Source organism: Myzus persicae, unplaced genomic scaffold, assembly GCF_001856785.1.
Source record: "Myzus persicae strain clone G006 unplaced genomic scaffold, MPER_G0061.0, whole genome shotgun sequence".
Lineage (NCBI taxonomy): Eukaryota > Metazoa > Arthropoda > Insecta > Hemiptera > Aphididae > Myzus > Myzus persicae.
In genome coordinates this window covers 23,647-48,794 of record NW_019100498.1, presented here as the reverse complement: position 1 = coordinate 48,794, position 25,148 = coordinate 23,647, and the positions used below count along the sequence as shown (strand labels likewise).

At 30.0% G+C, this 25,148-nt stretch overlaps 2 protein-coding genes across 2 annotated transcripts; one reads left to right on the top strand and one right to left on the bottom strand.

Annotated features, from left to right (window-relative positions):
- Positions 1–11,793: 11,793 nt before the first annotated feature.
- LOC111028128 (general transcription factor II-I repeat domain-containing protein 2-like) lies at positions 11,794–13,545 on the bottom strand. The gene is made up of 2 exons (XM_022306671.1): positions 12,510–13,545; positions 11,794–12,353 (listed from the first exon to the last, which is right to left on the bottom strand). Exons 1-2 carry the CDS (start codon positions 13,543–13,545, stop codon positions 11,794–11,796), a joined length of 1,596 nt encoding a protein of 531 aa, XP_022162363.1.
- A 9,911-nt stretch (positions 13,546–23,456) lies between these two features.
- LOC111028135 (serine/arginine-rich splicing factor 7-like) lies at positions 23,457–25,148 on the top strand. The gene is made up of 4 exons (XM_022306684.1): positions 23,457–23,734; positions 23,810–23,854; positions 23,921–24,216; positions 24,293–25,148. The coding sequence occupies exons 1-4, from the start codon at positions 23,542–23,544 to the stop codon at positions 24,395–24,397; spliced, it is 639 nt and encodes a 212-aa protein (XP_022162376.1). The 5' UTR covers positions 23,457–23,541; the 3' UTR covers positions 24,398–25,148.

Sequence of the window (25,148 nt, the reverse complement as noted above, 5' to 3'; positions counted from 1 at the left end):
TTCAAGATACTTTTTTTTAGATAATTGCTTGATCTACAAATTATGTATTAGTTATTTTTATATAAATACTTGAATTTTAAGAGATATTTGTGAAAAACCCATTTTTGTGACCTTTGACCTCGAATTAAATTTTTAGCAACGGTGGGATCGATGGGGACTTTTGACATTTCATTTGTAATGATGTACTCAAGGTGTGTACCAATTTTCAGCTCTATGCGAATTTTTCCGAAGTTGAATGTTTACTTTGACTGGACTAATATACAATAACTAGATGGCTAACTGATTATATCTGACGCACTATGATTAAGAAGCCGAAAGCCTTATGCGTGGTAGTCAATGTTTTTGTTTGTTATCACTTTATCAATTCGAATTATCATCATATTATTAGGAACGGGTACAGATATTATATCAATAATTATTAATTTATTGTATAAATCTGTGTACAGTGACAGTCGATTATTGATAATATAATTTTCATTTTTCATAAAAAATTGTTTTATGAGATTTTTAAATACATAATTAAAAAGCTGTTCATCGCTGTACAAATAGAGCAAAATCGGTGTCAAATATACATTTTTTTAGATTTCCTCTAAGTGATTCCGAAAGATTAAAAGGTTGGTTAAACGCTATTGGTCGTAAAGGATTTGTGCCAAATGCTGGAAGTTGCTTATGTAGTAATCATTTTAAACGATCAGACTTTTATGATAATCCAAGAGGAAGTTATAAATTAACTTTGAAAAATGATGCTATATCATCAGTTTACTCCACATTACTTAGGCTAAACTCTTTTCAAATGAACCACAAGAAAAAAAAATGTAATACCTACAATTTAAATAATAAGTTACCCAACAACTAATAGGTAAATTGTTTGTTATATTAATAGATACATCAAGTGAAGATTTACCAATAAATCTCAGTGTTAGATGTGCCCCAGATGACGTTGAGGTTTTAAATGATTCTTGTTTATTAAACCCAGTAAAATTACCACTTATCATAACACTATCTAAACGTAGTTTTAATCAATTAACTTTACCATCTCCTCAAAGAACTCCAACTAGGTACAAAAGGAAAATTAAATTATTACAACAAAAAGTTCGACGGCAAAATAAAACCATTAAATCATTAAATGACCTTTTGAAAAATATAAGAAATCAAGGTATGTTATCAGCAGAGTATGAAGATATTATGCTTGATAAATTTGGTGGAATGTCAGCTGAAATTGTTAAGCATGAATTAAAAAATATTGGACGCAAACCTAAAGGCCGCTGCTATAGCACAGACATTAAAGAGTTTGCACTTACTCTACACTATTATTCACCTAAGGCTTATGCATTTTGTCGGTTAGATTTTTGCTTGCTTATAGAATTTTATAATGCTTTACAAAAATGTAAACTATTTTTGTATTTTACTATATTTATATTGTATTAATTTTGGTCCATCTTTAGTTTACCACATGTATTAGCCATTAGAAACTGGACATCTTCTGTTAACTGAGAACCTGGATTTTTGAATGAAGTGTTGGCCTGTCTTGAACAATTATCAAACGATTATAAAGACTGTAATTTAGTTTTAGATGGAATGGCTATCAAAAAACAAATAATTTGGGACAAAAAAGCTAATATATTTGTGGGTTTTTCTGATTTTGGAAGTCAATTGGATTTAGAAGGTAATAATATGCCAGCTACTGAAGTACTTGTATTTATGTTGATAAATTTAAAAGGAAAATGGAAATGTCCCATTGGATATTTTTTTCAAAACAAAATCAATGCTGTCACCCAAGCTGAATTGATGAAATCTGCTTTATCAGTTGCACATAATGCTGGTTTGAGAGTTTGGGGTATAACCTGTGACGGTGCTTTCACAAATTGTTCTTCTATGAAAATATTAGGCTGTACATTTCAAGATATATCATCGTACACAGTTAAAAAGTTGGATAAATCATCCTATTTCCAATGAGAAAGTATTCTTTTTACCAGACCCTTGTCATATGTTAAAATTGGCCCGTAATACTTTAGGTAATGCTAAAGTAATAATTACAAATAAAGGAGTGGTTAAGTGGTACTATATTGAAAATTTGTTTAAAGTTCAATCAGATTTATCATTAAAATTTGGTAATAAATTGAGTCAAGCTCATGTTATGTGGCAGCAAAATAAGATGAAGGTCAAATTAGCTGCTCAAACATTGAGTTCATCGACAGCAGATGCTTTGTTGTTTATGAAAAATATTCATATGGATGGATTTCATAATGGTCATGAAACTGTAACATTTTGCCGAAACATTGATCGTTTGTTTGATTTCTTAAATTCAAGAAATCCATTTGCAAAAGGTTATATATCCGCCATCTTTCCTTCCAACCTAGAATATTTAGAATCAGAAATTATTCCACTAGTAGATTATTTGTTCACATTGCAGGTGAAAAATAACAATGATACCTTAAGTCATATTTACACAACTTCTAAAAAGACATTTGTAATTGGTTTTGCGTTAGCTGTTAAATCGATATTCTCCATAGCAAAATTACTATTTGAAGAAAATCAAAATTTTAAATATATATTATCTATCAGTTTTCACAAGACCACATTGAAATTTTATTTTCTCGATTTAGACAACGATTTGGTGCAAACAATAATCCTAATGTTTTACAATTTAAGGTGGCTTTAAAACAAATACTCATGAAAAATGCAATTAAGTATAAATCAAATGGTAATTGTTGTATCTTTGATGATGATGTATTTGGAGCGTTACTCGAATTTAAATGGAGTAAAAAGAAAGATATATGTAACATAGGCAATGTTGATGAAATTGATGAAGAAGTTCTCAATAGGAGTATATTATTAAACTCTACCAACTCAATTGTAGATGATGCCAAATCTAATATACTCTATTATATAACAGATTATGTAGTAAAAAAAGTATCACAGCATATTGATTGCGACAGTTGCATTGAATCATTTATGAGTCCTCATTTTAGAGAACACAAGTATCATCTGCCACCAATTTATTCAAAACTTACTTCTATTAAAAACCAAGGTGGACTAATTTTTTCATCCGATTGTTCATTCAAAATTATTCTTGCTGCAGAACATTTCTTTTTGCTTTTAACTGATAACTTAAAAAACATAAATATACCAAATTTAGAAAATAAAATAATTGCACTTGTCAATAATAAATTTGTGCTTGATCGTAATATTTTTAAGACACTTAATTGTGAAAATGTTTGTCTATCTGATAGGCCCCATAAAATGTTATTAATTACACTTTTGGTAAAAAAGTTTTTAAGTGTAAGATTGCATTCATATGGAAAACTTTATTCAAGTGACATATTAAATCCTGTTAGGAAGAGGCAAAAACTAACCAAAACTATACTTTTTTATAACCAATAACCATTTTCATGTATGTAATAGCATTCATTTGTAGAAAAAGTTATTATTATTATTATATTCTATTGTATAAAATTGTACATACTAATCATATTTTAAAGTATGTATTTTTTTTTTTTTTGTTATATTTTATTAAATAGCTTATTTATACAATGATGTGTAGGTAAATGCTAAACATTACTGTGTGTAAGTATTATATTGGTCGAGTATCCACTTATTGTTTTTAACTGGTTATACTTGTTCAATCTCTTTTCCATGGTTCATACATTTATATAATATTATAAATTATATAGTTATATATATAATATATTTGTTATACTTATACGCACTTGAAAATTTTATTTTATATTTAAATAAATTGCTTATTATTAGTAATAACACTTTAATTTAATATATTGTATTTTATAGTGATAAGAAATGATAACAATAATTAATGTAAACATTGACTACCACGCATATGGCGGTTGACTTCCGACTGTTATACTAGTTAGCTATCTAGTTATTGTATATATCTGTGGATCAGACACACTACCTCGAATTAACTTGTGCTTCACCACCACGCAATTCGAGTTCGTGTCTTGAGTACCATATAACAAGTTCTGTTTCCGTCTTCCTATACTACCACATTTGCCATATGATAATATTTTAACTAAACATTTTTTTATAATAATTTACTTTATAATAAATTACTTTTTTACTAGAAAATTATAAAATTGTAAATATGAGTGATACGAGATATTGGTCTAAAGAATTTACGACTACTTTTTTAGAAAAGTACCACGAATTCCCATGTCTTTGGAAAATAAAATCCAAAGAATACTTAAACAAAAACTTAAAAAGTGCCGCGTATGATGAACTCATCGAATTATGTAAAACGATCCATCCTGAAACAAACCGCGACTTCGTGGTAAAAAAAAATCCAAGTAATTCGAGATTTCTTCAGGAAAGAACTGAAAAAAAGCAATGGAGCTGACCAAATTTATGAGCCGTCTCTCTGGTACTATGATTTATTAAAATTCACCATAGATCAAGAAACTCCATCAAACAGCATATGTAACATTGGTGACATATGTAACACTGTTTCTGATAGTTGTAACGAGGAAACGAATGAGGCAACAAATTTGAACAGAATGATGACCATGATGATTGTATAAGTACCCACTTAACACGTTAACTGCCATGTGTACATTATTTTGTACACGGGAAAATTGCCGTTCATACATAGGCATTTTTTTGTATGTTTGCCAAAATCTAAAAAGAAAATTTTTTATCACAAATGTTTTGTTATTTAGCATAATGTTTTATAGTATTTTAAAAAGACATTTCCACACGGAAAATTCAAAATGTAGACCGTGTCAAAATAATGTACACATGGCCTCCAAGACCAGACATAGTAATATTCGTTTATATTATTATTAGGTTACTACAGTATTATTTGAATATATTTTTAGATTATTTGTAAATTCCCAGTATCTATCGTATCTATTTGTTCAATGCCCCTTCACACGCGTAAATGTAGATATTTAGACATTTAGTGTGTCTTTAATCAGTGTAGTGTTCGCACGTGTTTTTAATTATATTATTATAACTAATATGGATAGCCAACAAATAGAAAATTTACTCTACGACAGTGATGCTTTGTCGAGCTCACTTTCAGAGTTTGATGACAGCGACGAAGACCCAGATTGGCAAATTGATAATGATGAAAACTATGAAAACAATATGGTTGACTGTGATTCTAACGCGGATGATGATGTTGAAAGTGAGTGGAACGATAATTTTGATATACCAAATATAAATTCGAATATAATTTTTAATCCACACGACAGTACCGGTATAAATACAGATATTATAGATACAATGAATTCAGCGAGTCCCTTCGATTTTTTCACTTTGTTTTTTGATGATGAAGTCGTAAACCTTATAGTAACGGAAACAAATAAATATGCCCATGATAAATTAAACACGCCTGGTACAAGCAATCATTCAAGAATAAATAAATGGACCGATATTGACAAAGACGAACTTCATGAATTTTTCGGAATAATTATGTGGATGGGTTTAGTAAAAATGCCGAGTATTTCTCACTATTGGAAAACTTCTGTTTTGTACAAAAGTGAAATACCTTTTTATATGTCTAGAAATAGATTTGAATTAATATTATCTGTAATCCATGTGTCAGACAATAACAACGCCCCTGGACAAAATCGTCTTTATAAAATTCAACCATTGGTTGACATTTTAGTAGATAAATTTAATACAGTTCTAATTCCGGAAAAAAACGTTTGCATTGATGAGTCAATGGTTCCGTTTAGAGGTCGTCTTATGTTTCGCCAGTATATTGCCAATAAAAGGCATCGCTACGGAGTCAAGATTTTCAAATTATGCTGTCATGATTTTTATACATTACAATATAAAATATATGCAGGGAAAGAAGCTGATATTGGACAGTCGGTATCAACTAAAGTTGTTATGCAACTTATGGAACCTTATTTGGACGAGGGAAGATGTCTTTTCATAGATAATTGGTATACCAGTATCGATTTAGCTGAAAAATTGCTCGATAGAAAAACTCATGTAGTAGGGACATTACGAGCAAATCGTAAAAGAAATCCAACAGAAGTAATCAAAAAAAAATTAGTTCGAGGAGGTGTTGTTGCAAGACGAAATAGACGTGGCATAATGGTACTTAAATGGAAAGACCGCCGAGATGTTTTAATGTTGTCCACAAAACATGATAATTCAATGATAAGTTTTAATCGAAGAAGAACAACGATTGAAAAACCTCGTGTTGTTGCTGATTACAATAAAGGGAAAGGGTATATTGATATGACGGACCAAATGGGATCGTATCATACCTGTCTTAGAAAATCTATCAAATGGTATAGAAAGCTGATATTCGATATTATTTGTAATACGTCTATGGTCAACGCTCTTTCAATTTACACAAGTGTAACAGGACGAAAAATGGCACTTGTTGATTTTAGAGAAGCTGTGATTTTAGGATTGTTGCAAAATAAAACTGCACTAGACAGAACAGAAAATGAAGAAAAACATACTTTGGAAAAAACATCTAAAATCGGAAGATGCAAACGATGCTACGAAAATATATCGAAAAAAAAAGGTAATTTAAAATACTTTTTAAATTCATTATTAGAAATATTTACTTTTTTTTTCTAATAATTTTAGGAACGAAAGAAGCCAGAAAAACAGCTAAACGAATGAAAACGATATGTAGAGTATGTGGCCATCATTTTTGTTCTGAATGCTTTTTTATAGCCCACAAAACAAAAAAGGCATAGGTAATTTAGTAAACAACGCATATTTATTTTTTATTTTATATCCATAAAGGAAATTTTTTTTGAACATTGTAAAAATTAAAAAGGTATTATTTATAAAAAAATAACGTTATAAGTAAAACGTAAAATTCAATTTTTATTATATATTTCTAAATTTTTTTTTTTAATAATTATATTATGTCAAAGTGGAATATGTAAAATAAAAATCATATACATATTTGTATTTTTATTAATATTTATTAGAGAATACATTCAATTCAGATGTCTAAAATAAGTCAAAATTAAAAGTAGATTACAATAGTAACAAGTACTGCTACGTGTTCGCTAAAAATATAGAAATTGTCTAAAGGGCCACGAGATTCATATTCCTATCTAAAATCAACAGTACCGTGTCAGAATTTTGTACACGGAGATGGTGAGTTCAAAAACGTCAGTGTACAAAATAATGTACATGAAAGCAAGTTTGGCAATTTATGGCGTGTACACAAAAATGTACACATGGCCTTCCGGGCAATGTACGAAAAATGTAAGTGGCAGTTAACGTGTTAAAATATTTTATTTAAAAAAAATTATAAATATAATCTTTCAACATATTATTACAACAAATGTTATTTACTTACATAATAATATCATAATTAATTATTGCTCCTTTAATGGATTCCTTCCTATTTTAATAGTTAAATTCCAGAAAAAAAATTTAAATATTTACAAATGAAAATAAATACTAATGCCATTATTTAAATTTATACTTAATAATTTTAATAGCTTATAAATTGTATTTTTGTAGATTTACGTAAACAGTTTTATAAGTTAAGTAGGTACTTAAAAAAATAATTTACATATTTATATGTACCTTTCAAATATTATTAATAATAATATCATCTATAATAACTTACTATATCGTAATGACTACAATTTTAGACAAAAAACTATTTTCTTTCATAACATTAGGCTCTTCCCAATTTAAGGATATCGTCTTGCCATTCCACAGAACCCTCATTATTAAAAAAATCTTTATATTGCTCACGGTTCATTTTGGAAAGCATAGAAATGGAGGCATTACGGGAGGGTTGTAAACCTTGAAGTTGACTATAGGTATCTCTCCATTCATTGTTTTGTAAAATATGATTGTTATCTTCCCTATCAAATGTAGAACTTGAAATGTAGGAGCCCCACGTTTTCTTAAAAAGTTATGCAAAATGCATATGGCTAATACTATGAAAGTGGCTTTTTCTGGAGCTAAATGTATAGCACTTTGCAATACTCTACATCTTGCGGCAATTAAACCAAATGCATTTTCCACACAATTCCTGGCTCTCGATAATCGATAATTAAAGATTCGTTTTTCATAGGTTAATTCTCTTTGAGAATATGGTTTTAGAATATTTTCACTCAACGAAAAAGCTTCGTCAGCGACAAATACGAAATTCATATTTTTTACAGTAACCTCGTTTTTGGGGAGGTGTAATTTATCCTGGTTTAATAATTCAAAAAATAAAGTACAGTGAATTCCGCTTAATGTGGCCACCGGTTAGTATGGGCATCCGCTTATTGTGGGCAAACATGTCTGGTCCCAATACAAATGTATATTGACAATGTTAAATAAAACCGTGTAATATGGACACTCGATTAGGTTTATGTGGGCAGTTTTATTTTATCATAGCGTTAGAATATACACATATGTATTTAAAAAGGACTAGTTTAATCGGGTTTCGTCGTTTCTATGAGATTTTTTTTCACCCTCGGCAACTAGGCCAATGGGTAAGATACATTTTTTTTTTTACAAATAAGTGTGATATAATGATATAAAAAATTATTATTAAAGTTTCAATTTTAAAGTTGTGTTGTTCAGAAGGTTAAATGAGTTTGTTCAATCCTGTCACCTGGAGGAACACGAATATGTTAGGTGATGGCAGGATTGGTCCAAGTATGTCATATAAGTCACCACCAGTGTTGGGAATTATCTAGATAAATTATCTAGATAAGANTGTTTGAAAATAAAATTAATGATATGAAAATGGATTCAAATGCAGAAATGCAATTAAGAAATCGATGTAAAAAGTTTTTAATATTACTTTTTAAACAGCTACAACAAAGACTTCCCCATAACATTCAGATTCTTGAGAATATTTCAGTCCTTTCAATAAAAAATACTCTAAGCCTAATAAAAGAACCAATCATACCATTAACTAACCTAATGCAATTAGAAAATGATCAAATAAGTAAAATCGAAGTTCAGTGGAACAATATTTTAAATGTAAAATGGATTGAAAATACAAACACTCAAAAGTTTTGGAGCGAAGTTTCAAATTATCGTGATGCGTCTGGATCAAATCCATTCTCAGAACTTAGTGAATTTGCTACAAGATTACTCGTGTTACCTTGGTCTAATGCCGAAGTGGAACGACTTTTTAGTCAAATGAACTTGGTAAAGACAAAGATCCGTAACAAGATACGTACAAGGCTATTAGATTCACTTCTTACAATAAGAGCCGGATTACGGAGACACAAAAAATGTTGTTCGGATTATGAGTTACCTTATGCCGTATTAAAACAGATTGGAAAACAGGAAATGTACCAAAAACAAAATATACCAACAACTTCTAATCCAATACAAACTAGTAGTTCTAAGGCAGTAGCAACTTCACAAACCGACTTATATGATGAAATTATTTCAACTATTCACATCTCTGAAGATAACGAAGAAGATATAATAGATGACCCAACTTGGTTTTAATTTAAGTTATTGTAATTTATATGTATATTTGAAACACTTAAATTTGAATATAGTATTTACTAGAAGTACCTAATCATTTTGTTTTTATTTTATATACATTTCTGATAAGGGATTAAATGATAACTGATAATTGATAACCAGCAAGTTGAGCAGTAAACATGAAAAATGAAAATGTGGTTAGGTTACATTTATACGATATATTTTATATCTAGCTATTACTAGCTATTTTGAAGTTCACCTACAGCTATTTCGGAGTTATAACTTCTGGCAACACTGGTTTTGTTCTTTTCCGACGGTTGACCTGAGAGCGACGTGCTCCGTCACCGTTCGTATTGCGTGTAGCAACCAAACCTCGTGTGATCACGAGGTGTCATTTTGCCACTTCGAACGTTTTAATCGAGTGTGCCCAAATTAAATTAAACGGAGCGCTTGTCATCATCAGCTGCAGTCGTCGTCTGCATCGAGGAGACAGATTGTCCAGTACTGTCGACATCAGGTCGTATTCTCATTCCACTCGTGTTCAGTGGCCATTTAAATTATTATTTGTATATAACGACCTTAATGCCCAATTAGTATTCCATTATTATTATATATTTTTTTTATACCTGTGGCATTGAAAGTCATTTGTATTTAAGCGCCTATCTATAGGAATTATTATATGTGCAATTATTGTTCTGATATTTTATGATTTTGTATTTCAACGTGTTGGGCGCCCGCATATTATTATTATTACGTCTTTGTTCATATATAAGTTATATTGTAATATATATATACTGTGCGCTAGCCGTGGGCAGTGATATTATTATATTGGAACCTGAGCATTTTTTTTTTGTATATATTCATAAGTTGGTCACCCGGTCCTTGTATACCATCGGTGCAAGTTGCGGCAGAAAACTGCAGATTTTATCGTAAGCTCTGTCGCAGCGAGAACAGGTATACACTAATATACACACAAATATATAAAGACAATTATACAATATAGTATATAGTAGGTACCTACATGAGTTTATTATACATATTATGAGGTATTGTTTTATTTATGTTTATTATATAAGTTAGTTATCAATATTAAAGAAATTTACACGACATTAGTATGTGTTATTAATATAGACACAGAATTTAGAATTTCTGAAATGTAGAGTTTAGTTACAGCTGAACCTTCAGTATAAATGAATGTAAATATTATGCAGCTTGTGTAAAAAGAATACCTATTAATATCAATTAATATATTGTTTTTTATTTTTATAGTTTTTTCACAATTTTATGATACATTGCCTTATTTATATTGATTTTTTTATAACAACAATGTTGTGGAAGAAATAGCTCTGTACGTCAATTTAATTTGATAAAAAAATACATTTACATGATATCAGTATTTATTACTTTTTCTGACACTGAATTCAGAATTGTGTTTAGTATATAGAGATTTAACTGCTGTACCATCAGTATAACTAAATGTAGACATGCAACTTCAGTATAAAGAATGGCTGCAAACATTATGCTGTATTTATTAATTATTAATTCACAATGTGCATACAAAATACAACATCAATATACTATTATATTAATATATTATGAGTTAACAACATTGACTGACCTACTCAAATTATTTGTCCCTAAATACATTAGGTATCATGTGATTGGGGAATTACATTGGTAGTATAGTATCAGTGGCTGTAAACACAGGCTGATTCGACAGACGTTTCACTTCTATTCTACAATTGAATATCTAACTACCAATATGAGCAAGGTTAGTAGCTATTCTATAGGTTTACCTTGTGACTACCGAGTACAAAACCAAAAACTCAAAGTAATATCATGTAATTTATTGAATTAAAAAAAAGAAATATGTATATATGCACATGCATGTGATATGAAAGGCAATAAAGGCAAGAACACTGCCTTTTCAGATATTTTTTGTTAAAAAAGAAGAGATCTACAAATACATCAATTATAAAATAAAGTACATAAGCTTATAACATATCTTATTAGGTATTGTCTTTTTTTATGTTTATTTAAGTATAAATTAAGTATAAATTAACCACATGACAGAGCATACTTTAGAGCAGGGGTCGCCAACCTTTTCAAACAAGTGAGCTATATTTGAAATTTTTAGTCCCAGGTGATCGACATCTAGGATAATTTAGTTTTACGAGCAAAAAAAAAAAAAAAGGTCTAAGCTCCAAAGAATAAATATTTATTGTTTCTTCATGATGATAATAATAATAATAATGTAATATATTGATAATACATGAGAAATAGTAAAAAAAATTGTTATTTAAATAATGTGATTTTATAAATGTATTAATGTGATACCTGGCATTGGTTTCCTGCAAATTTTAAAAATTCTGGTAAGTAATTAGAAACAGCTGCTCGTCAACTTGAATCTAAATTACTGTCTGTAATTCTTGACCGATATTTGTTCTTTAAGTATTTCATACTCGAAAATGTTGACTCGCATAACCATGTTGAACCAAAAAATGAAGTTACACGAAGGGCAATGCTTCGTAGATTTGGGTATTTTTGAGCACTTGCGTGTTTCCAAAACTCCGAGGTAATCTTAAGTATTGAATCATTTTGTAACGTTATTATTTCCATTTCCAAAACTGTTTTATCAAGATTAAACAAATCTCCAATTTCATTCGCTCGTGTCTCAACATCCCCAGAAAATGGATTTGATATAAACTGCGCAACTGGCTCAAGTATTTTAAAGTCGTTGAATCTTCTTTTAAATTCGGAACGTAAATGTTGAATTATATTTATGTGGTTTGTAGGCTCATAAATATTTTCAGAATAATTAATTATTGTTTCTTGAAGCGTAGGGAAATGCTGGAAATCACCATTTTTCATTTTATTTTCCCAATATGCTAATTTACTTGAAAATGCTTGAACATCTGATATCATATTAATAATTTGTTTTTCTTTTCCTTGTAACTCTAAATTTAGGAAATTAATTTTTTCAGTAATATCAACTAAAAATGCAAAATCTTCAAGCCATTTTATATTTTCTAATTCTTCATAAACAATATCAATTTCTTGTAAAAAAATTTTAATTTGTGGTAATAATTCTTTAAAACGATGTAGTACTTTACCTTTACTTAACCAACGAACGTTAGAATGTAATAGTAAATCTCCATAATGACAATCTACTTCGTCCATCAGTTCACGAAAAAGACGTCTTTTTAATGCCTTACCTCTGATGCTGTTTACAATTTTCACTACAAGTTCCATAACATTGTTTATATTTATAACTGAACCACATAATGCTTGTTGATGAATTATACAATGATATTGAAAAAAATGAGGAAACGAATTATCGTTTTTACATAACGCTAAAAATCCCTTTTTATTTCCACAAAATGATGGGGCTCCGTCAGTTGTAATACTAACTAATTTTTCAATTGGAATTTCTTCTTCTTCTACAAATTGTTTAAACGTTTTATAAATATTTTCTCCTCTAGTTCTTCCGGTTAACGACAAGACTTTTAAAAACTCTTCCTTAACAGAAAAATCGTCAAAACACATTCTGATGAAAATAGAAAGCTGTGCAGTATCAATCATATCGTTAGACTCATCCATTTGTAAACTGAAGTATGAACATTTTGATAAATCAGTCTGTAGTTGAGTTTTTTGATTTGAAGATATGGCTCCAATACGACGCATTACTGTGTTACTTGATAATTGCATTGAACTAATGGCACCTACAATTTCACTTTTATTTTTGAAGTCTGTAAACAATGAGTCAGAAGCTTCTTTAAATGCTTCTTTAATTAATTCACCATCGGAAAACGGTTTTTTCTTCTTTGTTAATAAGTATGCTACTTTGAATGAAGCAATAGTTACATTTTGGGCCAATTTATTTGTATTTTTAAAAACAGACTGCTCTTGGTTCAGTTTTAATTTCATGGTTTTTAGCTTATCTTTTCGTAAACTGGAATCAGTTGGAAACTTTAAATCGAAATCTGCATGTTTAGTTCGGTAATGCCTTTCTATGTTTCCACGTTTGAAAATTGAAAGAGTATCTCGGCATAATAAACACACGCACTTGTCTTTAATGTCAACAAAAAAAAACTCTAACTCCCATTTCTGATTAAAATGATAAGTTTTACACTTTTTATTTGGATTCATTTTATTTGTTGTAAATTCTAAATAAATTTGGAACGTAATAACGAAAATATACGGAACATATACGCGTTGCACACGTCTTGCACAAGACGACTAATTGACAGTCGAGTTATAACTAACAATAATTCTGACCATTTATTGTAGCCGAGGCATTTATTTTCAAATAAAAAAAAAAATTCTGACTATTACCGATTGACCAATAATGGTAAATTCCTAGAATACAATTTAGCAATCCACATTATCCGATTATTTATTACGCGATCGACCGATAATGGTAAAATTAATTTTTATAACGATCGACCTATATTCATAGAAAGATCGACCAGTCGATCGCGATCGACTGATTGGCGACCCCTGCTTTAGAGTCTAAAGAGACCTTTTTATTTTTCTTATAAGTTGCTGATGAACATCATCGCTCATCATAGTTATGCGATTTGAAACTGTATCATTAGAAAGAGGTATTGTTTTTATTTTTTTAGCAGCTTTATCTCCAAAAAGTGTAAGGTTGGCATCGACCATAGAAGGCATAATTAAAAGTCTTCTCCTATGTTAAAATTTTTTTTTGATTTTGCAATGCGAAGTGATATCAAAAATGATCCAATAAAGGCTAACTCATTTTCAGTTCCCGTATTTCGAATCAGTGTCTTCTAAGCTTTCAATTCACTCTCTTTTCTTTTAAAAAAATCGATTGATTTACTCTTATACTGCTGGTGTTTTGTTTCCAAATGTCTTAAAAGTTTTGGTGGAGCCATAGAACTATTAGTTAAAATTTCCGAGCAAACAACGCATTGAGAGCAATTATCTTTATAATATGTAAACCTGAACGCTAGGTATGAGAGATCGTACTTACGAATTTTCGGTTTCTTCCGTTTTGGTTCCAACGAAGATGTGACATCACTCGTTGATGGTGTTGGTTCCTCAGCAGTAGTAATTACACTAGTATTTGGATTTTTTTAAAAAGAAATCCAACTTCTTTTGTTTACTCATATTTTAATAAATTGCCACACACATCTGACGACGAAAAACGGTTAACGGACGACTACGAATGGACGAATACGTACTGAAGTATAATATTGGTAATATTATACTTCGTATAATAATATCGTATATTATTATTTAATATACGATAACATGTGGTTATAAATAATTATTCGATACTGTCATGCCATCGTCGTTACCCTTATCGCCATCATTAAAACTCATTAAAAAAAAAATGAACTGTAATTTTATTGACTCTTGTTAACAATTTAATAATATCTTTTACAATATATTGTGCACGTCTAACGGGTTTTCCCACTAGCTACCTCTAGAATTCTAGCTTTTTTCTATTTTCTGAATTTTGATAAAAGCACAGCACAGGACTTTCGCGGAACCCTCAAATGATCTTCGCTGAACCCTAGGGCTCCGTGGAACACAGTTTAAGAAACACTGCTTTAGACAACATAAGAACAGTTGAACGTTGCTCATTGAATGTACGTTTACAAAATATCCAGTATACTATCCTGGATTTATAATCTACATCAATCATTCTAAATATATTTTACATTTAATATTATAAAGTATGTTTGAGTGAATTCATTCCAAGTCAGTGTATCGGATTAAATGGAACTGAAAACATACACTGAATTTAGAATCGTTTAAACGTCGGGTTCAGTTACAGCTGTACAATCAGTATAACTCAATGTAAGTTTGCAGATTATGTAAAAAGAATAGCTACAAATATCAATAATAAAAAATATATAATGACTTATTTATTAATCATTAACGGATTTTAAAAAAGTATACGAAAACTGATAACGGGAGTGTGATAACAAACACGGGAAATTTGAAAAGCATCGGAAAAAAATGCAAAAAAATCGGGCTGCCGTACTACTCAATGGACCGCCGCAAATTCAACACTGCCGCCGTATCGAAACCATAGACATAAAAATATATGGACTGCGCTCAGAGAGAGAAAACCGGAACCGATATAAACCGAGAGAGATAGCGATTGTTGGGGGCAAGCATGGAAGAAACTATAGAGTATTTTTATTTACACCATGAAATAATCATTATCTAGTTTCTGTTATCACCAAAACAACAATATCAATTAATAATAAAAAGTAAAAACTGCGTGAAAATCAAAATAATATAATATTATTATGTCTTAGACATAATGTGTTGTAATATCTATGATGAAAATCAAGTAATAAAACTATTAAGCAATAAGCAAGTATATATCGGAGAAGTGCATAATAAAAGTAATATGAATAACATATAATTGTATTAATAAGTTTTTCTTTTATAAATTGTACAGCAAAATACCAAATACCTATGTGACAAATTTACGTATATTTTGTAAAACAAAGTGCAAATAAAGAATAAAAAAATACAAATTTATATACAATAAATAATGATCGAAATATCATTAAAATAATTAATATGTGTAATGCAATATAGGACATGGGTTACATTTTTAATAGTATTTTAACTGTAAGTAAATTATTTGATATCTATAATAATTTGAAAACAAACAGCAACTTTCCCTTTTAAAAATACAAGTATAATAATAATATATAAATATTAAATAATAATAGTATATAATAATAATGTTTTTAAAATTACTGGTTTTTAAAATGTACAGTTTTTGTTAAAAAAGATCTTATTCTTTCTTTGGGTTCACTTATAGTTTTGTTAAAATGATGTAATCTCACTGTAAAATATGTTTTTAAAGTTTGGTGAATTATTTGCAGCAGGTGATTATTGAGTGGTGATTGATTTAATATATGATCTGATAAACTTTTAAACATATTATTAATTTGTATTTTTGATGTTGCTTTTATAATAAGATAATTAATAGGGTTATCTTTAATGGTTGATAGTTGATGTTGATGTGTTTTAAAAACTTGTTCAGCTGCTTTGCATAAAACTATTATGTCATACGACGGTTTCATTAATCCACCTCTATTCTTCACTTGTATTAGTTCTAACCCAACTTCTACATGTTTTTCAATCATTGCCATTACACAAATTGAACAAGACATTTTCTTAATAATTTTCCTCACCACAAATCCAGATATATATTCTATTACATCATTAACATATTTAATTTCATTAGGATTTAAAAGAAACATTTCATCATCTGTAATTAGATTTTGTTCTGCGTGTTCTGACACTTCTTCTTCTATACATAAAAGATCTAAGTAATTAGTTGTTTGAATTTTTTTAGATGAAGTTACAAATAATATAGAAGTTAAATCTTGAGGTTCACAGTTTGCAAAGGAAGATAATTTAATTTCATTGTGTATAATAAGACGCTTATATGCAGCTTCAAATTGCGATGCTGTGGGGTTGTTATTAAACCCACCCTTTGCCCTTATTGCGGAAAAAAACATCTCAAGATGATCCTGTGAAATTTTGTAAGATAAAAAAAAGTCAAGGATTCCATTTTTAATAACATCGTCAAAGAAATTTTCAATACTTGTTAGACAAATAATTAAGCCAATAAACCCAGTTTTTCTATTAGAAGTAATTAATGACTGTAACGTATTTGGGGAATTTTTTTCAGTCACTTTTAAATTTTTTATGTATGTAATTGACTTCTTAATAAAATTTTTTATATGATTTTCACTATTTGGCCACAAAGGTTTTTTGAATTCGGATTTACTTAAAAAATTTCTGGAATTTAAAACATCAAAAATATTGTTGATATTTTTGCAAAATGTTGATGTAGGCTCAACGTCTTTAAACTCATCTAACTTCAAAATATTACAACAATAATCAAATGCATCGGCAACGCTGGAGCTAAATGTTTGTGCCGCTAGTTTTACTTTCATTTTCTCTTTTTGGTAATGAATGTGACGAGTACGAATTTTAGTTCCTGCATGGACACCAGTTTTTTCTTGTAAATCAACAAGCTTTACAAAATAATCCCACTTGATCGGATATTTATTTTCATCATAGAGTACTTTCCAATCACCTAAGGTATTCCGGCATAGTTTTATCATATGGGCTGGGTCAACAAATATATGGACATTTTCTTTCGTTTCAGGATGTTTGAAATATGGTTTAAGATCAGGGAATGAAAGTTTGGCACCTAAGTTTGTGGCCATGGACATATTAGCTGCTGTACCATCAAAAGTCAGTGTTTTTACACAAGTTCCAGTATCATGAACAAATGATAAAACTGTACATACTAAATTTGCTTTCTCCTGCGAGTTTAAACCGTTGACTAAAAAGTACGCTACTGGAATTTTCCAATTGGAATTTAAAGCTACCAACATGAAAACTAACACTTCTTTGGCCCTAGGTAATCCATCAGAATCCAGTTTACCAGCTCCGTAATTAATGAATCCTTGTTGCCTTTCACCATTGTAATGTATTTGATCGTTTATATAAACTTCATCCATTATCAAACCACATATTAATTTTTTGTTTTTTGTTTCCATTTCTTTACATTTAATTTTTAAAACATTTAATGATTCAGATGTGAATCCAGGAGTGCCATCTACAGTAGAGTACCAATTTCTTAAAGTGCTTGGATGAGGAAGGTTTTTATTAAAAGCATCACGTACATAATTGTATGCAGCTGGGGAATAAAAATGTAAAGTGAGTGCAAATTTTCGAATTTCAGGAGTTATTATTTTACAAGTGGCAATTTTTAATTGTTTCATAATAATATCACTTTCAAAACTTGGCAAAGACTCCTGTAATTTAATTAATTAAACTACTATAAATATATTTAACAATAAAACACAACACATAAAATCTAGTACCTACAAACATGCACCACAAAAGAAATTAAGCAACTTTAAAATACTAATATTTATTATTTAACATAATTAAATCTATACAAAATATATTTAGCATGGAGCCTGGTGGGGCAAAGTGGTTGACCGCAGCATTGATTAAGTATATTATAATAATCTATATTTAATCAATGATCGTAGTCACTAATATGTGCTGTAGTCAAACACCATCTTGTATTTCTGGCTCACGGATAAGTGACCATCTGGGTTCTTGGTTTATATAAACGCAGGTTGTTCCTCAACCAACCGAAAAAAAAAAATTTAAATATTATTTTTAACATGCACCACAAGACAGTATAAAAGATCATATTAAAAAATAATCTAACCTTAAGTACAGAAAAACAATTATCTGAGATCAGTCTCTTTTCATCTTTTAAATGAGTAATCAAGTTATTCATTGTTTTTATTTTATGTTCAAGTCTATAATTTTCTTTTCTTAATGATTTAATTTTTTTTATATGTTTTTCATGTTCATTTTTAGTAGCAATCCAATATTTCAGCCTACTATTTGGACTATCTATCTCAGCAATGTCTTTGAAATCACCCACAAAACATTTGCGTTTCCTAAAAACATGTAAAATATACATATATATTGTATAATATCATCATATTAGTACATTTTTAAATTAAATAATAAAACATATTAAAAAATACACATATACCTATTTTTTGTGGATATAGGGGTGTTAATAATATTGGAGCTTATTTTTGTGCAGGTTGGTGTATTACTAAGATTAGGAACTGTTTCTGTATTTTTTGATTCAGTTAGACTGATTTTTACTGGCAAATTACCTTAAATTAATAAAACTAATTAGGTGCACATTTTGAAAAATAGTAATGAAAAATTAGTTTAAATAGGTACAAACATTTAGCACTTAAATCATTGGTAGATAGTGAACTACTAATTTCTTCAGTACAATTATCATCAAATACTTCAATAATATCCATATTTTCAACAGGAAACAAATTTTTATTAACATCTGTAATTATATAATATTAATATGAAAATATATTATATTATTATTATTTTAATTATATTAAAATAAAAAGAAGAATACTCACTTTTCTTGAATACACTTGGTATAGAAGTTTTCTTCAATATTGGATTGCCATGTATTCCACCTATATAATATGCTGATTCAATAAAATGCTTGCTACAAATAACACTATATTTCGTTGGTTGAAAATCAGGATTATGTTGTTTAATCCGATGAATCCATTGTTCACCAAGACTTCCTTTAGGTATGCTAAATATTTAAGTATATTACAAGGTTAGGTTATTATCCAAAAGGAAGAATGAATTTTAACTAGGTACTTACCTATGCATTTTAATGCCGAGTTCTTTTATTGTTGTTTTACAGTTTTTAACAGAACAAGTTTTCATAATTATTTTTAAAGTAAAATAACACTATAATATATATTATAAATTTTATAATTACACAATATATCGCTTGTTATATGTGGATTATACGTCTATCGCGTAGATATGTGGATATTGTCAATAATATAAAGACATAGAGTGACTATTATAATTCATAACTATTAAGGCAAGTATTAGCAAATATTTACTATAATATATACATATATATATAAAAATATACTATATTATTTATTATTTACTATTATTATACATTTATACATCTATTAATAACATAGACATTATTATGACGTCTATGATGATTAATAATAAATATATTCATGGTGTATAAAATATAGACGTATTACTTCCATGACTGCCCCCAACTATCGCCATCTCTCTCAAACAATTTCGACGACCAGATATGATAGACTGGAGGTGAGGAAAGCGCAGTCCATATATTATTATGTCTATGATCGAAACCTACTCCACGGGGACTGTGACCTAAACGCCTAACATTACCTACCTACGATTTGAGGTACGGATTGTTTTCAAATCTACCACACTTAAGCTGTTTTTCCATTATAGCAAATCATGCATTAGAAATTGCTTAACCGATTAAATTCATAAGAATTGTGTGTAATTAAACCTTAAATCGCATTTCCTTACTTATCCGGTGTGTATATAATTCAATTTCCATCATTAATTAAATATATATTATACTGCATTAGATAAATATACACTGTTTTTGAATTTATTTTTTTCAAATTTAATTCATACTTGGGTCGTGATGCGTCAATTAACGTCGCATTCTAATTAATAAAGGTTATCACAGACATGCATACAAATGCGAATACACTACAATTTCTGATGTATTAGATTTTTACCACGGGCAGGTATAATATACACAATTCATTCAACCGTTAGATATAGTTAATGAGTTTATTATATAAATTCTAGTTTATATTATATTACATTAAAGTACATTTTTCTTGGCTAAGGCCCTTATGATATTGTCAGTTGAAACAAAAAAAAAAATGTCTATGCTGTCTTATTTATGTCGACATGAACATGTGAGATGCGGATAGATGTCAAATATACCACACTTGAGCTGTTTTTCTACTATAACAAATATTGCACTAAACATTGCTTAACCGATTAAATTCTTAAGAGTTGTGTAAAATTAAACGTCGAATTGCATTTCTATATGTTTCTGGTGTGTGTATACTACAATAATTCCTATCAATAATTGTCCATATATATATAATATACATTACTACATTAGGTGTGTATAGACTGCTTGAATGAAATGTATTAAAAGTTACTTTAACTGTAATATATTATTATAGTGCATACAATTAATAACCGTAATCATCAACATGTCATGCATTATGTTCATACATTATGCGAATACACTGCATTTTTTGATATATCTTGTTAAAAATTATACTAATATGGACTACACATACACATTGACACAATATAATGAATTATTATGAAATATAGTTAAAGAGTAGTTATCTATTTTAATATATGTGAATATTGTCTTACTCGTGTTGATCTATGTATTAATGTACCACATAACAGAGCATACATTGAACTATACAAAAACAGTTGAACGTTGCTCATCAATATAAAATCCAGTGTAATATTTGTGTTCAACAATTCTCTAATAAAAATGTAACAGCACCTATTTATTATGTACTACTATCTGTGAGTAAATTCAAACAACACAAATGTGTGTGCGCCCAACAACGTCTAGTTAATGTCAGTTTATTTGAAGAAAATAAATATTAATTAGATAAGTTTACACGATATGAGACCCAGAATTTAGAATTGTTTTTTGTGCGTTAAGCTCAGTCACAGCTGTACTGTCATCAGTCAGACATCGAATTATTTATTTAATCATCATAGATTTATAATATACATCGGTCAGTTCAAAATATCCATCGCACGTTATTTATTATTTATTTTCTATTTAATACTAATTAATTTAATTTAATTTACATATATATATATATATATGTATATATAGAAAACGATTTTTGCGATCAAAGTTTAGGGCCCCGCGGACGGCGAACGCAGGGAAACCCGACTTTACCGACTTTAAACTCGCGATGGGAGCACGAACGGGGCGACCCGAGGCCCTCGAGGGGGGTAAAACTCAAAGAATCTCAAATAAAATCACAAACATAGTAGTACCTAGTGATAGTGATAAGAGATGGTGATTACGCTCGCCGCCGCCGGCGGGGAAACGGAGCGTTTTCATTGTTTCTCCCTTAAGTAGATGCGAAATTAGTGCACCGAGGGCGCCCTCGGGTTTTCGTTTTATATTATAAGACTAGCTCTTCGAGCGTCGCTGGGGGAGACCCCCAGACCCCCCGTGTTAGCTGAAAGTGGGTACCCGTTGCGGACACTGAGTAGTCGAAACTATAAAAGTCGCGTTTGTAGGGGTCCTAGAAAATGTCAGAGAAGGTGATAAGGATTTGTGATAATGCATTTTCGTGGTGCCGTTTCGAAGGCGGGAACGTTTAAAAGTCTTGAAATATGTGATTGAACTGTCCAGTCTTGTGCTTTTACGAAAGTCTAAACCAAAGAGTACAACTTATGAGCCGTATTTGAGTGTCTAGCAAGTAAGTGACGTTGAGGAAATACCGATTTCGGAGTAAAGGTGGTTGTAATGAAAAAAAAAAAAAAACAAAAAATGTTAGGTTCAATGCCGCGTTCGAGTTCAAACAAAATATGGCAAATACAATCAATGAATTAATCAGCTTTACGGTCATTTTTGTCACCCGCGCGGATTACCTGGGATTGTAACTTTAAATAATGTCTGTGAAAACCGTCCTAAAACAATTAACTAATGAACTGGCGCAACTTTCTTAGACTGCTGACTGTCGTGGAAGACGTGTTATAATAATATTATATATAATTATTATTATAAAATAAAATGGCGGTCAATAATAAATCGTGAGTATACAATTTAATATTTTTCAAAATTTTTTTTACTTAATGTTTTTTAAAACACGTTCACCCAGATCGTATTTATTTAATATTAATAATATAATATATATATTATATTATGTTACTATAAATTTGCGAAGAAAAGCGTGACCTAGTTTTGTGCGCACCTTGTGCTTTCCGTTAAATTAATTGAATATTTTGGTAATTTAATTTTTTTTTTTTTTGTTTTTTACACGTTCACTACAGATCGCATTTATTCATTATTAATAATATAATGTTTATAGTATGATGTATATTATTATAATATATAATATACATTTGCGAAGAAAAGCGTGACCTAGTTTTGTGCGAACCGCGTGCTTTCCGTTAAACTAAATATTTTGGTAATTTAAGTTCTTTTTTTTGTTTTTTACACGTTCATTACAGATCGCATTTATTCATTATTAATAATAGTATGTATATACGTATTGTTTTATATAATAATATAATATAAATTAATGTACAAACACGGGGTCTAGTTTTTGTGCGGGCCACATGGTTTCTGTAGAACGTGTTAAATATTTTTTCCTACCGTCATATTTCTATGTATCGTCAAATCACTTTTTCTATATATATTTATATTATAGACACATAAAAATGTAATTGTTTTTATATATTTATATTTGAAAAATTATTGTATAAAATATAAATTTTCGAAGGTGATCTAAATTTGTGCGAACCGCGTGATTTCTGTTAAAGTAATTAAATAATTTTAGCAATTAAATTATTTTTTTGTTTTTTACACGTGCACCGCAGATCGTATTTATTAATTAACATAACGTATATATTGTTGTAATATAGTATAATAATATAAATTTATGTACAAAACTGGGCTCTAGTTTTTGTGCGGGCCACATGGTTTCTGTTGAACGTGTTAAATATTTTTTCCTACCATCTTATTTCTATGTATCGTTAAATCACTTTTTCCTATATACGATTATAATTGTTTTTATTTATTTATTATGTATGAACTTTAGAACGGCACAATATGTGTACAACATAAGTGGAGGGTGCCAGTTGTATTTCGGCGACGCGGCCAGGCCCCGATGTAAGCATAAATTAGTAAATATAATAATATGTAATATATAAGTATGAAAGTGTAAATTATGTTTCCCCTTTTCAGTATGTTACAACTGCGGTGGAGCGGGGCACTTGGCTCGGGACTGCAGTGAGTGTGTATTTAACATTTTTCTTAAAATAAAAATTATATAAGTGTATGTAATTCGTATTGTAGCCCGGCAGAGAAGTCGAGAAGACAATCGTGGGAGGAGGAGCGGTAGGGGTGGCGCGGGTAGGGGCGGTGGTCGGCCTGGTCGGGGAAACCGACGTGGTGGCCGTGGGGCCCGCGGCCGCACGAACACCGACCGAGAGCGGGACCGGAGCTTGAGACGTAGCGGTGGATCGAGCAACGGCGGTAGCAGGGAACGCTCGTTTTCCCTGCCGCTCTCCACGCTGCGTATCCGCTCACGGTCCCGCTCCCGGTTGTCAAGGTGTTCGGGGACGTCGGACCGCACCCTGACCCAGGACGAAGTAAGTCACTCTGTATGTTTAGAAAATATTCTCTTTTTGGAAAGCGCTTGGTTCTAATAAAATACATTGTTTTCAGCGGGCAGCACGCGAACTACATTCCGGGCCAACCCCCCGCAGTACGGCCACAAAGGCAAGTATATTTTGTATAGTTAAAATGGCTCTTGATAATAATATAATATAATCTTAAATATAAATAAACCCATTAATTTCAGGAGATCCATGGGGGCGGTGGGCCGACGTCAGCGACTGAAGACGTAAGAATATTATTTTTAGTGTATAAAAAAGAATAATTAAATCTAATTGAGCGCATTATTTTCAGGCGATTGCAGAACAACTGCCACCGGCCAACAGTAAGTTTTTACAGGAACATTCTTTACTCTGGAAATTTTGATAATACTTTTCAATTGTTTTGTTTTTTTTCAGCTGAATAATAAACTAATGAATTATTATCAAAAGACATGTGTTTTTCTCTAATTTATGTTCCTTTTCAACTGGGTATTTTTTATTTTTTTTTTTTATTGGGTATTTTGTAATTTCCATATTTTGTGTGCGTGGTAAGAATGGAATTTAAATTTTCATCAGTTATTTATGTATTCATACAATAGAACAACAATTAGAAATTAAAAATCTGGTGTGTAGTAGTGAACCATCATCGAATACGGTATTATGGTAGGCCAGTCAATGAAATACGATAGTATAATTGAATATATTACATACAGTGTTGGAATCTAAAGTCAGACAATATTCTAAGGTTCAGTGAAATAAATGAAAATACAAAATACCTAAGAGTTTGAGTGGTTTGTACGAAGATGTACATGTAACAATTAGCTGTAGAACTTGACAACTGCTATTTACTTTTTATAAACTGAGTAATAACACTTAGTGTGTATTATTTCTAGTAAGATATCTACTATGCCCCATGAGTATTCCAT

Excerpts from the sequence above, each read along its gene's own strand:
- LOC111028128 (XM_022306671.1), bottom strand. The coding sequence starts at position 13,545 with ATGAATCCAAATAAAAAGTGTAAAACTTATCATTTTAATCAGAAATGG. Across the intron at positions 12,354-12,509 it reads CGTTCGTTGGTTAAGTAAAG|AGTTACAAGGAAAAGAAAAA; the intron begins GTAAAGTACTAC and ends TCCTAAATTTAG.
- LOC111028135 (XM_022306684.1), top strand. The coding sequence starts at position 23,542 with ATGGTTTCTGTTGAACGTGTTAAATATTTTTTCCTACCATCTTATTTC. Across the intron at positions 23,735-23,809 it reads CGACGCGGCCAGGCCCCGAT|TATGTTACAACTGCGGTGGA; the intron begins GTAAGCATAAAT and ends TCCCCTTTTCAG. Across the intron at positions 23,855-23,920 it reads GCACTTGGCTCGGGACTGCA|CCCGGCAGAGAAGTCGAGAA; the intron begins GTGAGTGTGTAT and ends TTCGTATTGTAG.